The 12,199-nt window shown below is 35.2% G+C and overlaps 1 protein-coding gene across 6 annotated transcripts in view; it reads left to right on the top strand.

The window, feature by feature from the left end:
- GLT1D1 (glycosyltransferase 1 domain containing 1) overlaps window positions 1-12,199 on the top strand; it is a 59,145-nt gene that overhangs the window by 13,911 nt on the left and 33,035 nt on the right. For all 6 annotated transcript variants that reach the window (XM_062010024.1, XM_062010022.1, XM_062010021.1 and 3 more), the window contains 4 exons: window positions 978-1,083; window positions 6,142-6,193; window positions 10,217-10,253; window positions 11,298-11,354. In XM_062010024.1, coding sequence (XP_061866008.1) covers window positions 978-1,083; window positions 6,142-6,193; window positions 10,217-10,253; window positions 11,298-11,354 — 252 coding nt within the window. The remainder of the gene's footprint in view (window positions 1-977; window positions 1,084-6,141; window positions 6,194-10,216; window positions 10,254-11,297; window positions 11,355-12,199) is intronic.

Here is a 12,199-nt window from a genome sequence, read left to right as displayed (position 1 = left end):
TAGAAAGGAATCTTGTACTACTATTGACTTTTTTATTGTCATCTGTGGCCTTGTCCATGTAAGTCTGGTTGCTGTTAACATAGAAGTGCTACACTACCCTGTTTTAGTGGCTTTAACTTTACACAAATATGGTTTTATTCTTATGCTGTCTATCAAAACTAGGCTTTTACCAGAGTGCAGACACCACTAGGATATATATGCCTTTGTTGATACTCTGAAATCTGAATGTTGATAAGGTCTTGTGCACAGACTATCCCGCAGCCAGCGTGTGTCTTCCTCTGCTCTTACTGTTCTGAGCGCTGCAGGGCATCCTAAAACAACTTTCATAACTTGGATGATCATAGAAGGTCTTGGAACAGCCAGTTATAAACACGGATCCATGATTTGGGATGGAATTAGGCAAAGCAATGGGTTTGTTGCAGGTTCACATGTACAGCCTTCTTAAATTTGGTGACCTTTTCCAATGATGTGACTCCATCCACATTTGTTATGTAGCAGCTTCAGAAGTGAATACAAAGAAAACCCCCAACAAATTAAAATGTCAATAGCCAATTTTGCAGGATGATTACCCAAACCACTGTATTAGAATGTTTGAGGAGGCAGTAAATGAGTGGTTTGGACCTGGGTCCAAACTTTGCAATACTGCATTTTATTAAAATGTGAATAACATTTAAAATATGTATGTTGTGTGGTGGGCTGCCAAGTGTAGAAACTAATAGATTGTTTTTACTAAGCATGGAAAAGACAAAGAAAATCTCACAGCTACACAACAGACCAACATGCTGGGAAAGTGCACAGTTATTGTGTGGGTTTTTCAGTGCCAAAAGTATAAAAATTGAAGTTTATTCAGGTTTCTTTTTCAAAGGCTTTTGCATACATATGTTATACAGTATTGTCAATATACTTTTTCACTCAGTATCTTCTTCTCATTGCCTTCATATGTTGGTCAACTTCTCATCAAAGTAATTTCTTTGCAGGTAGCAGAATTCCTTTTGGAATAATCTTTGGTGGGACAGATGTAAATGAAGATACCAAATGTGAAGAGAAACGTCGGGTAATGGGAGAGGTGCTGGGAGAAGCCAGGTAAAACTATGTGTTGAAGGTTTATGGCAGGAAATCCCATTTTTATAATGGCTTATCTTTTAGGAACCATTCCATAAATACTTGGAATCACTGGGAGATGTGTAGGCTAGCAGACAAAGGACAGACTACTTGAAATTCCTATGATCTCTACATATGTTTTTATGATTCAGTGATAAAAGTAGAACAGTTTCTTCGTAAATACAACCTGTATGCAGTCTATTCATTTTATATTGCCTTTGTTACAATTGTTTGATCATATGTAAGATATAAGAGTTGGCAGAGGTAGTGCTGAAATTTAGTCCCCTGGGCTGAGAATTTTCAAAAAGACTCAAATCCCATTAAAAGCTAATGAAATCTACTCTTGCTAACTAATCGTGTGCTTTGTCTTCTGAATCATAACTGTTTGCTATAATAATAGAACTATGTATGTGATGAGGATATAAAATTCTAAGGCAAGTAAAAGAAATGAGAAGAATAATAGCAAAAATAATTAACCTGGGATTTGGCAGCATATTGCTCTGTAATCTACTTTATGGGTAGGCACTATAAAGACAGGCTTTGATGGTTAGTATAACGGGTGGACTTGTAGCAACTTGACTGTGGTTTATTTTATGTGTTTGTAATGGATACAATTTTGCATACTGAAGTTTTAATTTCTTATCAGAAATATTTTAGACTGTTTATATTTGCAAAGATTTAGGTAAAGAAATGCACATCTCACTATTTCCAACAATATGTATACAGTTGTCATTTGTACAGAACTGTCCTGGCCATGAAATAACTGATATTTGATCTCTAACTAGTGAATCTTTAGTAGTGGAGGTGGTTAATGGTGAATTAGTGCTGGAGTTACGATTGTTTAAATAGCAAAACTTTGTTATCAGTAAAGTATGAATATACTCATTAAGTCTTATTGTAGTAACATTACTAGCCTAAACAAGGTTTGACCCCTTTTGCAAGGCTCTGTGCCAGAAGTACCAAACTTTGCTCTAAGTTGTTAGGGGTGTTTTTTAAAACCTCTATTTCTTAGAAAATTCTGGATTGTGTTACAGATGTTCAAACACGTAAAACATTTGTGATTGGATCTAGCGCATTTTATGCAGTATGTACTATCTGCCTATACAGACCAAAGTGCCCAGACTTAAGTGAGATTACAACCAAAAATAACTGGCATTTATCCTATTGCATCACAGAACCAAGCATGTTATCAGAGGCCTTGCATTTATCTTGTTCATAGAGTGCTTGATTGAAAAGCAGGTGACTCAAGTTAAAGAGCCTTTGTAATTTGTTTCCTGCAAATGTGATCCTTTCTGTAGATACATCAACAAATGAGCAGAGATTGAGAAAGGTGTACAAGTAAATTCAGTGTTTTGGGTGAATTGAGAAGACAGTATTTTCAAGGTAGTTCAAAGTCTGGAAAAGTTCTAGGTCAGTGTAGTCAGCAAATGTCATTCAAGAACTGACCAGAAATCAGACAAAACTAAAAAAGATTTTTCAACATTTCTTGGCATGTCAACAGTCCTGGAAAAGAAGTTTCCTTCTGATTAATTCAAAGCTCTGTTGACTTGAGCAGTGTTTGATCATACCCATGGTGGGCCACGAAACCTTTTTCTTACTGGAAACTGAAGTATTTTTTGTATCTAAAGCTTCCACTGGATGAAATTAATTTAATAGATAGCTTAAGTCTTATCAAGATAGAGGCTATGGTTGTCAGTTGATGTGTAGCCAGCATAATAGTTCACTGATGGCAGAGGTGGCTCTACTGCCACCTTCTCTTCCTTTCCTCCTTTTTCTTTTGAATGTGTATTCCTCATACCAGGACTGCTTTCTGAGCAGGTTTAACTAAATGGTGTAAACTTGCCTTTCTTTTTTTTTCCTGGGTTAGTTTTCTACCCCTTTAATAAGGGGTCAGCTTGTGGAAGGATACGAGAAGGATGTCTTTCTGGTGGCAGTAAGTTGCTACAGCAGGTCACTCAGCCTCATGGAACTATGCTGTGCCTGAGTGACTTGAGTACTCTGAAGAGTCATCACTCCAGAATTGAGCTCTGCATAAGCAAAGGGTCCCCAAGTGTATAAGGTGAGATAAAATCCAGTGGTACTGCTTGCATACTTACTCTAGAAGAGCTTAAATATTTTTCTGAGCAGAGCTTGCTTATAATACTGTCTCTGGTTATTCATCACAGCATTCTAGCTATGACAGATAAGTACAGTGGTTCAGATATGGCTTGTATGGATTTTGGCTCATGTTAGCAATGAGGAAATGTGTACAAGATCTGCAGCAGGCTTATATCTCTTAGATCTTTGCTAATACCACTTTATGTCCTAGCTATTATTAGCTAACTTAATGCTGGCATAGGTATGCTGGTCAGTCTATAGTCTATAAAATGTCTTAGGTAAACAGATTTATAAAGACAGCACTTAATCATTCACATTTAAAAATCATTAGACTATGTTCTTACGTCTCAGTGTGACTTGTAGTTGAAAAGCAACACAAGGCCCCGTTCAAGACAAAATTTATATACTTATTTATTTGTGTTATTAAGTATTCAGAGGTTATTCTTAGATATCTAATGTGTCAGTTAAGTTTTAGCACTGCACAAAATGAAAAGTATAGAAAAACAGAATTCCTGCGTGTGTCCGTTTGATCCAGTTCTGTGTTTAAAATACGACCTGTCACAAATGCAACTAATACAGCTCATGCAAAAACTGTGCTTTGCTGAGTTTTAGAAAATGATAACTAAGTTAGGAACTTGAGGTGGAGTTTAGTAGCTTGGATTTCCTATGGTTTTTGACACGTTACTACATCCCTATGCAGTTTGTAATTTTTTTTCTGATACAGGAAACATACTTTTGCTTTCTAGAAGCTATTCTGAATGGGCCTCTTCTCCAGCATTATCACTGGCATTAATCATTACAGACCTATTAAAAGAAACATTGATTTTTTTTTTCTTTATTGATTGCAGGGTTCTAAGCAGAAAGTATCATGAATTGTAGATGACTTGTCCAGTGCAATATACCATCACATTCCATAAAATAAAGTATTGAACACTGTCTAGCTTGATAATGGATGTTTCATTTTAAATCAGATTCTTTTAAATGGTGATTGTATCCCTTTAGGGTATTTTTTTTTCTATTGAACAGTATTTTGTAGACTTCGGAGCAACATTTTTTTCTGCTTGTTAATGTGATGTATTGAAAGCATAATTGCAAGAACTGGGAAAGGAGCATGTGCAAGTTGACAAAACAAGCATTTGCAAAGGCTTTAATAACCTTAAAGCTGTCAAGTTGTATATGTAAAATTCATTGAAGTACCATAAAGCAGATACTACAAAACAAATGTATGGGAATGATGTTTGTTTCAATAAACAAAAGCAGGAGTTATAATTCAGTATTTATGTGAATGAATGATTGTGATTTCATGTCCTCAAATGATAGTATAACATCTCCAATGGAACAGCACTGTTCTGTTTGTGACTTAGCAATGTGCTTTATCTCTAGCTACTGAGATGTCATAGGGTTGGCTCAGGACAGAAACGTTGCACAGGTTCTATAAAAAAGAGATTCAGAATCCTAAGTGTAATAAGTGCTAACCTCTATTTTATATTCAATATTTATAAAAGCAAATAAAAGAAATAAGAAGTTTGGCTGAGCAGATGCAGTGTCTCATATAAGAAGATATTTAAACATTTCTATTCCACAGGACATATCCTTAAGGTCTCTTTGAACAGAGATTCTTTATTAACTTTGACTCCATGTCTCATATGACTTCTTGGTATTACACCAAGGTCCCAGTAAGAGTAACTTGTTTATCTAGTATGTTTAGAAATCAGATTTATGTGTCTGAAGTCTCTCTGTAATGAGATACTCAAAAATGGAAACTGATGATATCAATGCTACTCTTAAATGGTCTCTGAAAGAACTCTTCTGTTATGTGGAATCATAGTGTACTAGGTACATTTCTCAAAGGCATATAAATAGAAGTCCACATGAACTGTTATAAACAACCATAAGGGGAAAGTGTAAGTAAGCTTGGGAATGAAATTTTCTTCTCCCTCTGTGATGAAACCTTAGCAAGTAAGTTATTCAAGTAGACTTTTGTTTTCTTGTTCTTATTTTGGTGTTATGATTTACACACATCACACGGCAGGAGTAGATGCTGTTCATACACTATTCTACCGTTCATTCATTTAAACACCCCTCTTATAACAAAGAAAAGTCTTAACCAGGGAGCAGTCAAAATGCCTTTCTATCGGTATTATGTTTGGCTAGTGTAATGGTCTCTTTGCCTGAAACAGTGACTGTCATAGATCTCATTTCTGGCCACTCAGTTTATGATAAAGAAATATCACGCGTCTAACTCAGCACTGCAAATTTAATCTTCACTGCAGATGCGTGAAATTCAGAGCTAAAGAGCTCTGTGAGATTCCACAGTGGAAGCCCAGTCACTGAATCATCTTTCTTCTTTTTTAGTTTATTTAATTCTGATATTTTTCCTGAAGAATAACACTTTGGACTCTCAGATCTTTGTTTCTCATTGACAACTTTAACTGCTTAGAAAGAAGGAGAGAACATTGACAAAACGTGTAAAAAAAAATATATCTGCGTGTTTGAATTAAACTCAATTGTGAACAGTGGGACTGGGTACTGTCAAATAACAATATTATGAAAGAAATTGGACTTAAGATCCCTTCTTATCTAGCCCTCAGGTAGTGAAGACAACTATTGCAGTGATGTACGAACAGGAAATGAGAACTCGCCATCTATTAATCTAGATAAACTGAGGGATGTTCCCATTATTTGGGTTTTCTCTTACGTTAAGAAATCCTCACTTTAGCTCCCCAAGAGCTCTAAGTTGTAAAGCCTGAAAAGATACCATGTGTTTTACCAGTATTTTCTGGTTAAACAAATAGAAAGCTTGCTTTTGTGCTTCTATCTATAATCATTTTTATAAGCCTATGCTCTTTGTTCTTATAAAGATTTGTTTCTGAAGTACTTCTCTGGTTTTATGTTTAAACATTTTAAGCAGATGATCCCAACTATTTTTGTCCATTTAACTAGGTTTGCAGTGGCTTTCACGATGAAAATGAAGGAACTGGCAGCAGCAGAGTGGGTATGCTTACATGATGATGATGATGATGCTTATAGTATTATCAACTATGCGTTCTCCTAAAATGCTTTCTAAATAATGTTAGAGAATTGTAATGATCTTCATGTTCTCTATTCCTGTTTTTCCTATCAGAGAAAGTATTTCATATTTATGTACTTCAGTGGGTCAAAGTGGCATTTAAAAGCTGTTTAATATTTGAAAAGAGTGTACAGCTGTTTGGGAAGTGCTTCTCTAACATTTAAATCTAATCATTGCTGTTGCTGTTGAGTTTCTCTTGATGCTATTTGCATATGTTGTTTCTTTTTGCATCATTTAATAAACTTTATGTTATAAAAATTCCACAAAACAGCTTTACTTACAATAAAGAATTTGGAAGAATAATTTCAAAGGACTTGTTTTGTCAACACTAGAAATAGAATGAACTTAAGGGGAACTGCAGAGCTAAAATTGAGCCTAGCAATATGTGTTACTCTAAGCCTAGCAATATGTGTTATACAGCCCTGTTGACAAGTCCATGAGGGATATGTATGAAATAATTAGCACTTAACTGTCTTAATACTCATCTCTTCTGAAAATAAACCAAACCCCCCTAAGCTGGATGATGTGTGGAAAAATACTGAATAAAATGATTTTAATCCAAGAGAATAGTGGTTAAATACATTTGGCAAGGAGATGGTTTAGTCAGCAAGGAACTGACAGTAATAAAGACTGGTTATCTGTCTCTTCCTTTAGTAGTTACCTATCATTTGCTGTATTGCAGATCTACTTCAGACATTCAGTGCGATTATATTTTTAACTGGTGGTCCTGTTTGAAAATAGACTGGGTCAATGTTTTCACCCTTATGTGATTGAGGTGATGGCAGAGAAAACTGAGACAAATCCTTGAAATAAGCAGTCCTCAGTCCTTATTTCTGAAGAGCAGGGTAAGACAGTGAAGAACTACCAGTCTTCAAGTACAAGGAGTGCTTCTGGATTGTGTCAGGCTGCACTGGTAATCTATGAAAGACTCCAGGCACCAGATCTTGATGGGCCAGCTTGTTTTCTGTGCAAGGTTAGTTTTCCAATTAACTTGTTGTCTAAAGACTTGTTCTGGGTTACAGAGAGCTTCACTTGATACCAGAACCAATGAAGGGTAAAGAGGAACTATTGACAGACAGTAAGGGGCAAAATCCTGGGATAAAAAGCCCAAAGCAGGACCATCGTCTTCCAGATTCAGTGAACTGTTAGCTCCATCTTCTGAAGCAGCAGCTGAAGTTGAACAATAAAAACTAGCTGCTTGATATGTCTTCAATTTTAATTTTCATCATAATATGATCATTAATACACCATCACGTAAAAGCATCACTTAGAGGTGGAGCTTGCACAAGAGAACAATTTAATGGTCAATACTTTATTTCAGCATTAAGTGATTTTTTTTAATTTAATCTATTTGCATTCAAAGGATACATGAGCAGACACAGGAGCTGGGATTTATATTACAAGCATAACTTGATTTTAATAGTTACTACAATGAACTCCGTGATGGATAAACATGAAAAGGCACAGCTTCTGTCATAGATCTTAAGCAGGAAAAAGACAGAAGTAACAGTGTAAGAAGGAGAAACAAACTTGAACTTTCATCTCCTTTTGAAATCAGCACCTCAAATATTTTTAAGTACTTAACTTTGATTGATTTTACCTAAACACCTTTGTGCTCCAGGACTATGAGACCAAGTGTTCTAGAGATAGTCTGAGGCAGACGTGAAATTGGAGGCAAGTCTGTCAAGTCCTAAACTAAGTTTTGAATTCTTCCAGCTGTATCTTAATGTAAAGGGTGAGAGCAAATGCGACACATTTACTTTCAAACAGAAGAATACATCTTTCTATACCCAGGTCACAGAATATTACCATTTTTTAGATATTAGCTCACAGTAAAGTGACCTGCACTATTCTTCCAATGTGTGCTTTATTAGTTAGACAGCCAATTAAAAATTTAAATGACAAGCATGTAAGCAATTGCACTGTGCTCAAGGGCTGCAAAATTCCTCTCTATTGCATTGGATAAATTATCTTTAATTATGAATTACACAAGAGAGCATTTGTAATAATCTGTATTCCAAGTGGGTTTGAAATACTGTAAAAATCTTACGGTCAGTGTTTTATTTCAGTAGTGTAAAACTGATGCATAAGAATTACCTAAGCCAATTTTATTAGCATTCAATTTCATTTTTCCATCCTCCTCAAGACTATTTAGAATAAAGAACATAACAGAAAATTGATCTATAAAGTGTGAATATATCTGTGTGCCCTGTTACACAGTATTCCTATTTTCTTCTTGACGATCCAAGCCCTGGCAGGATTGTATTTGCTCAACAGAAGCCATTAAAGGTCCAGCAGAGCATGAAACCAGATGCTTAACTTCAGCTTATTTTTGAAACTTAGTGGTTTTAGGGTACTAAAAGTCTATCTTCACCCACCAGAGTTTGAAGTAGAAGTCTACAGTATGTCAGCTATGGAGGCAAGGCTGGCTTAAGCTGCCCTCTGCCCCGTTGGCTTTTTTCCAGCTTCCCTGTTGCTGTGTCTGTGTCACAGCATTGAATTTCAGTGATCCCACTTGTCTTGCAAATTTAAATTCTGAAGATAGTCTCTAGCTTGCAATGCTACCTCCATTGTTTGCAAGGCTTTTTTAGGATTGGAAGATCCAATCGAATTCAAAATGCCACTTATTCACAGGTAAGAGAAGGAACAAGAAATGTTAAGTAATAAAATAGCCTATTAATTTTTTTTTCTTATTTTAAATGCTTTGAGCACAACAGTTCATAGAGCTTTTGAAAGATGAAGTTTATAGAATATTCTTAGTCTTCAACAGTAGCATAAATAGTGCCACTTTTCCCCCATCTTTGTTTTCGGGTGGATTTGCTTCTTGTTCATGTAGTTTTTGGACTTAGTTCACCCTGATACTCAGAAGCCACCTCCTTCCCATCTGTGAACCACTTATTGATGTATATTCACTTTTTAAATGAACTGTTTTCTGTCCATTTCTTTTTCCAGTTAATTTTTAATGACTAAAATAGATTAATATCTTTCTTAGCTTACTCCTTTACAGGCACTGCAGCTAGTGCTTTTAGAACAACCAGGATTTGTCTAAACACAAAGTTTTGCACAAATAGTTTGAGCTCAAAAAACTCTCCTTATGTTCTGGGAAGTGTTTTTGGTTTTTTAGTCTTGGGTTTTTTTCCAAGATGGGAAGAATAGTTTGATATTTTAGTGAAAAAAGTGTATTCCAAAAGTTCATAGTTGGTGAGAAAGATATTGAAAAATGAACGTACTTAATTAATCATCTAAATTAAATAACTAGCATGCTAGTACTTCAAGAGTAGCTTTGAAAGTGTAGTAATTGCCTCTTTTACTATAGCTATTTTAAAATAATTTCTTACACAACTTCTCTTTGGGAATATTCTGCAATTACTACTGGCCAGTTTTCCTGTATAGACAAGTCCACATATGTTTGACAGCAATTTTTGAAAAGGTTAAAGGTAAATGGAGTTTGTTTCATGCCTGATGTGTTTAACAATTCTATTATAGAGAAAAGCAGATCATGGTTTTGAAACCAGCCAAAATTTTTCTTCCAAGACTAACTTTTTTTGGAAACTTGGACTCTTCTGCAGTTGAAAATATTTGTATTCTAGGGGAATATTCCCTAGTTCCCTAGTGTATCTCTCTTCAATAATTGTGTTAATTATTATGAGAAAGGACAAACTAAACAGAGATAAGCTAAAAAAATATGTTTGTACTAACTTGGTAATAGTGTTAATTACAAAATTGATTCTTTCATACTATAAATGTTCATAGTAAATGTAATTTATATTTCTGACTGTTGGCTTTTGGTGTTGCTTAAATGGATCTTTCTAATAGCCTTGTTTGATTCTCAGTAGTCAAAAGAAAATAATGCTGATGTGCATTTTGTTATGCTACTTGGATTTGTTTGAAGATTGACTCTTTTATGGTGAACTATGAAAGTTACTTTTTGTCTCCTTCTCTTTAAAGCCAGATGCTAGAAATAAAATTTATGTCCAAACTCAAGGTAAGAGTTTTTGAAACACTCAGGCATACATCTTATTAGAATCATGTGTTTAGCATCTCTGTGTTTATGTATCTACCTTCTTTGCTTTGGAAGTATTTTGCTGAAATAGGTTGGGGTTTGAAGTCCTGGCTCTGCTGAAGTTGACCTTTTTTCACTAGTGGTATTAATTGAGGAACTATTTCAGTCATCCTAAACTTTCAGTTCCTTTGGTGCTTTTAAAAACATTTTTCCTAAATGCCTTACAGTAGGAGGCTGAAAGCTAAGGTAACACCAAGCTTTTTCCCAGGCATATGAAAGTTTTGGTGCTGAATGATTACTCTCTGAAATTCTCAATTCCTTTAAATGCCCTAAGTTGAGTTCTCAGCATAACACCCCCTGAAAAGTATCTAATCCAAAGTGTATTATTTAATTGAGTAGCCTAGGGAACATTCAGCATTTGAAATGTGATGCTGCAGCATTCCAAAACTCATTCCACTTTGTATATTCCACTTTCAAAGAAGATAAAATTATTTTCAAAAGTGTTACCTTGAAATAGCTCATTGTGAGGTCTATTTAGTCTATATTTAAGCCACTTGTAAGCTAATAGTTAACTAAGAGATTAAATAACTTAATAAAATTGTTTAATTAGTAAAATAATCTTTAACATAAGACAAAATAAATTAATATTTAGGTCAGAGTAATATTTAATTTTTATATAAATTTACTTACTTTGCCTAATGTCTCAGCTGACCTGTATCTGTTTTAGAATAACATATTCCCTCAGGTGATATCTTGTATGTAGATTTGAAAATGCCTAATTTAGCATGGTGTAAGTGAGCTTGATTCCCTGGGCTGCTAAAGAAGTTCATATCCTGAGTGATTGTGCCTATGGAAGGATTGTGCAGACAACCTGATGTTGTTTGGATGAGAAAAGCTGCAGGTGGGAACAGCTGTATGTGGAATTCAGAGTGCTTGATGTTTTCTTAGGGCAAGAGTTCAAGAACTATAGTTCACCCTTCCAGGAATTAGTCCAATATGTCGTATGTCTCTTCTTTTTCAACACAGGAATTAAGACTACAGCCACTGAAACGTTTGACTGGTATAGATTTCTACAAAATGCAGGTAAAACTCTCTTGTTTTCTGTATTCACTATGTTTATTCTTAGTAGATGTCAACGATGAAAGAAATTTAGAATGTGACAGTTAACTGATTATGTAATAAAATGACTTAATAATATGAAAAGTGAAAATCTCTAGTATTAGATTCAGGCAGAATATTGATCAGATTAGTCTGATCAATACTCAGACTGCCTCCAGATTTCTGGTCTGTCAAGGGCTGAATTGCACCGAAACATAAAATGGTCATGACATGTTGAGTCAGTGTCCCTTAGAAGATAAGTCAGACCCAAGCACCAATCCCCAAGCATGCTGTGCTTTACAGCTGTGTAATAGAAACTGAGGATGTCTTTCACAGAAAAGCAGATGAGGTGAAGAAGTGGTGAAGAAAGGAAATATATGGTTGTGTTTTATTATTTGGTCTCAATCTAGAGGCTCTATTTTCACCAAAGTAATGGCATAAAGGCAACTGACCTAATTTAAAGTCACCTGATCTTGGCAATGCTTTGATTGTTTCAGCTGCCTTTCCCCAAAAGAAGAATTTGTAGGCATTTGACTGTGGTAAAAAAAATATTTCAATATTACATTCATCAATCAAATCTCGGATAGTACAGCTGTTCCCTTTGTTACAAATGAATCCTCGCTAGTCAAACGCTTTATCACATCAGTAAATATGTGCCATTATTCAAAACTGGTGTCCAATTTTAAATTGAACATTGTGAGGTTATTTTGTTCTCAGTAAATCAGAGCACACAAGCACAGCACCGCTAAGATTAATAATTTTCTGAAGTGAAATGATTTGTCACTTGCTAGCACAGCCTTAGTGTTGATTGGATCTCATGTCCAACCATT

This window comes from Colius striatus, chromosome 17, assembly GCF_028858725.1.
Source record: "Colius striatus isolate bColStr4 chromosome 17, bColStr4.1.hap1, whole genome shotgun sequence".
Taxonomy (NCBI): Eukaryota; Metazoa; Chordata; class Aves; order Coliiformes; family Coliidae; genus Colius; species Colius striatus.
The sequence above is the reverse complement of the archived record's forward strand: the minus strand, read 5'-3'. Positions and strand labels throughout refer to the sequence as shown.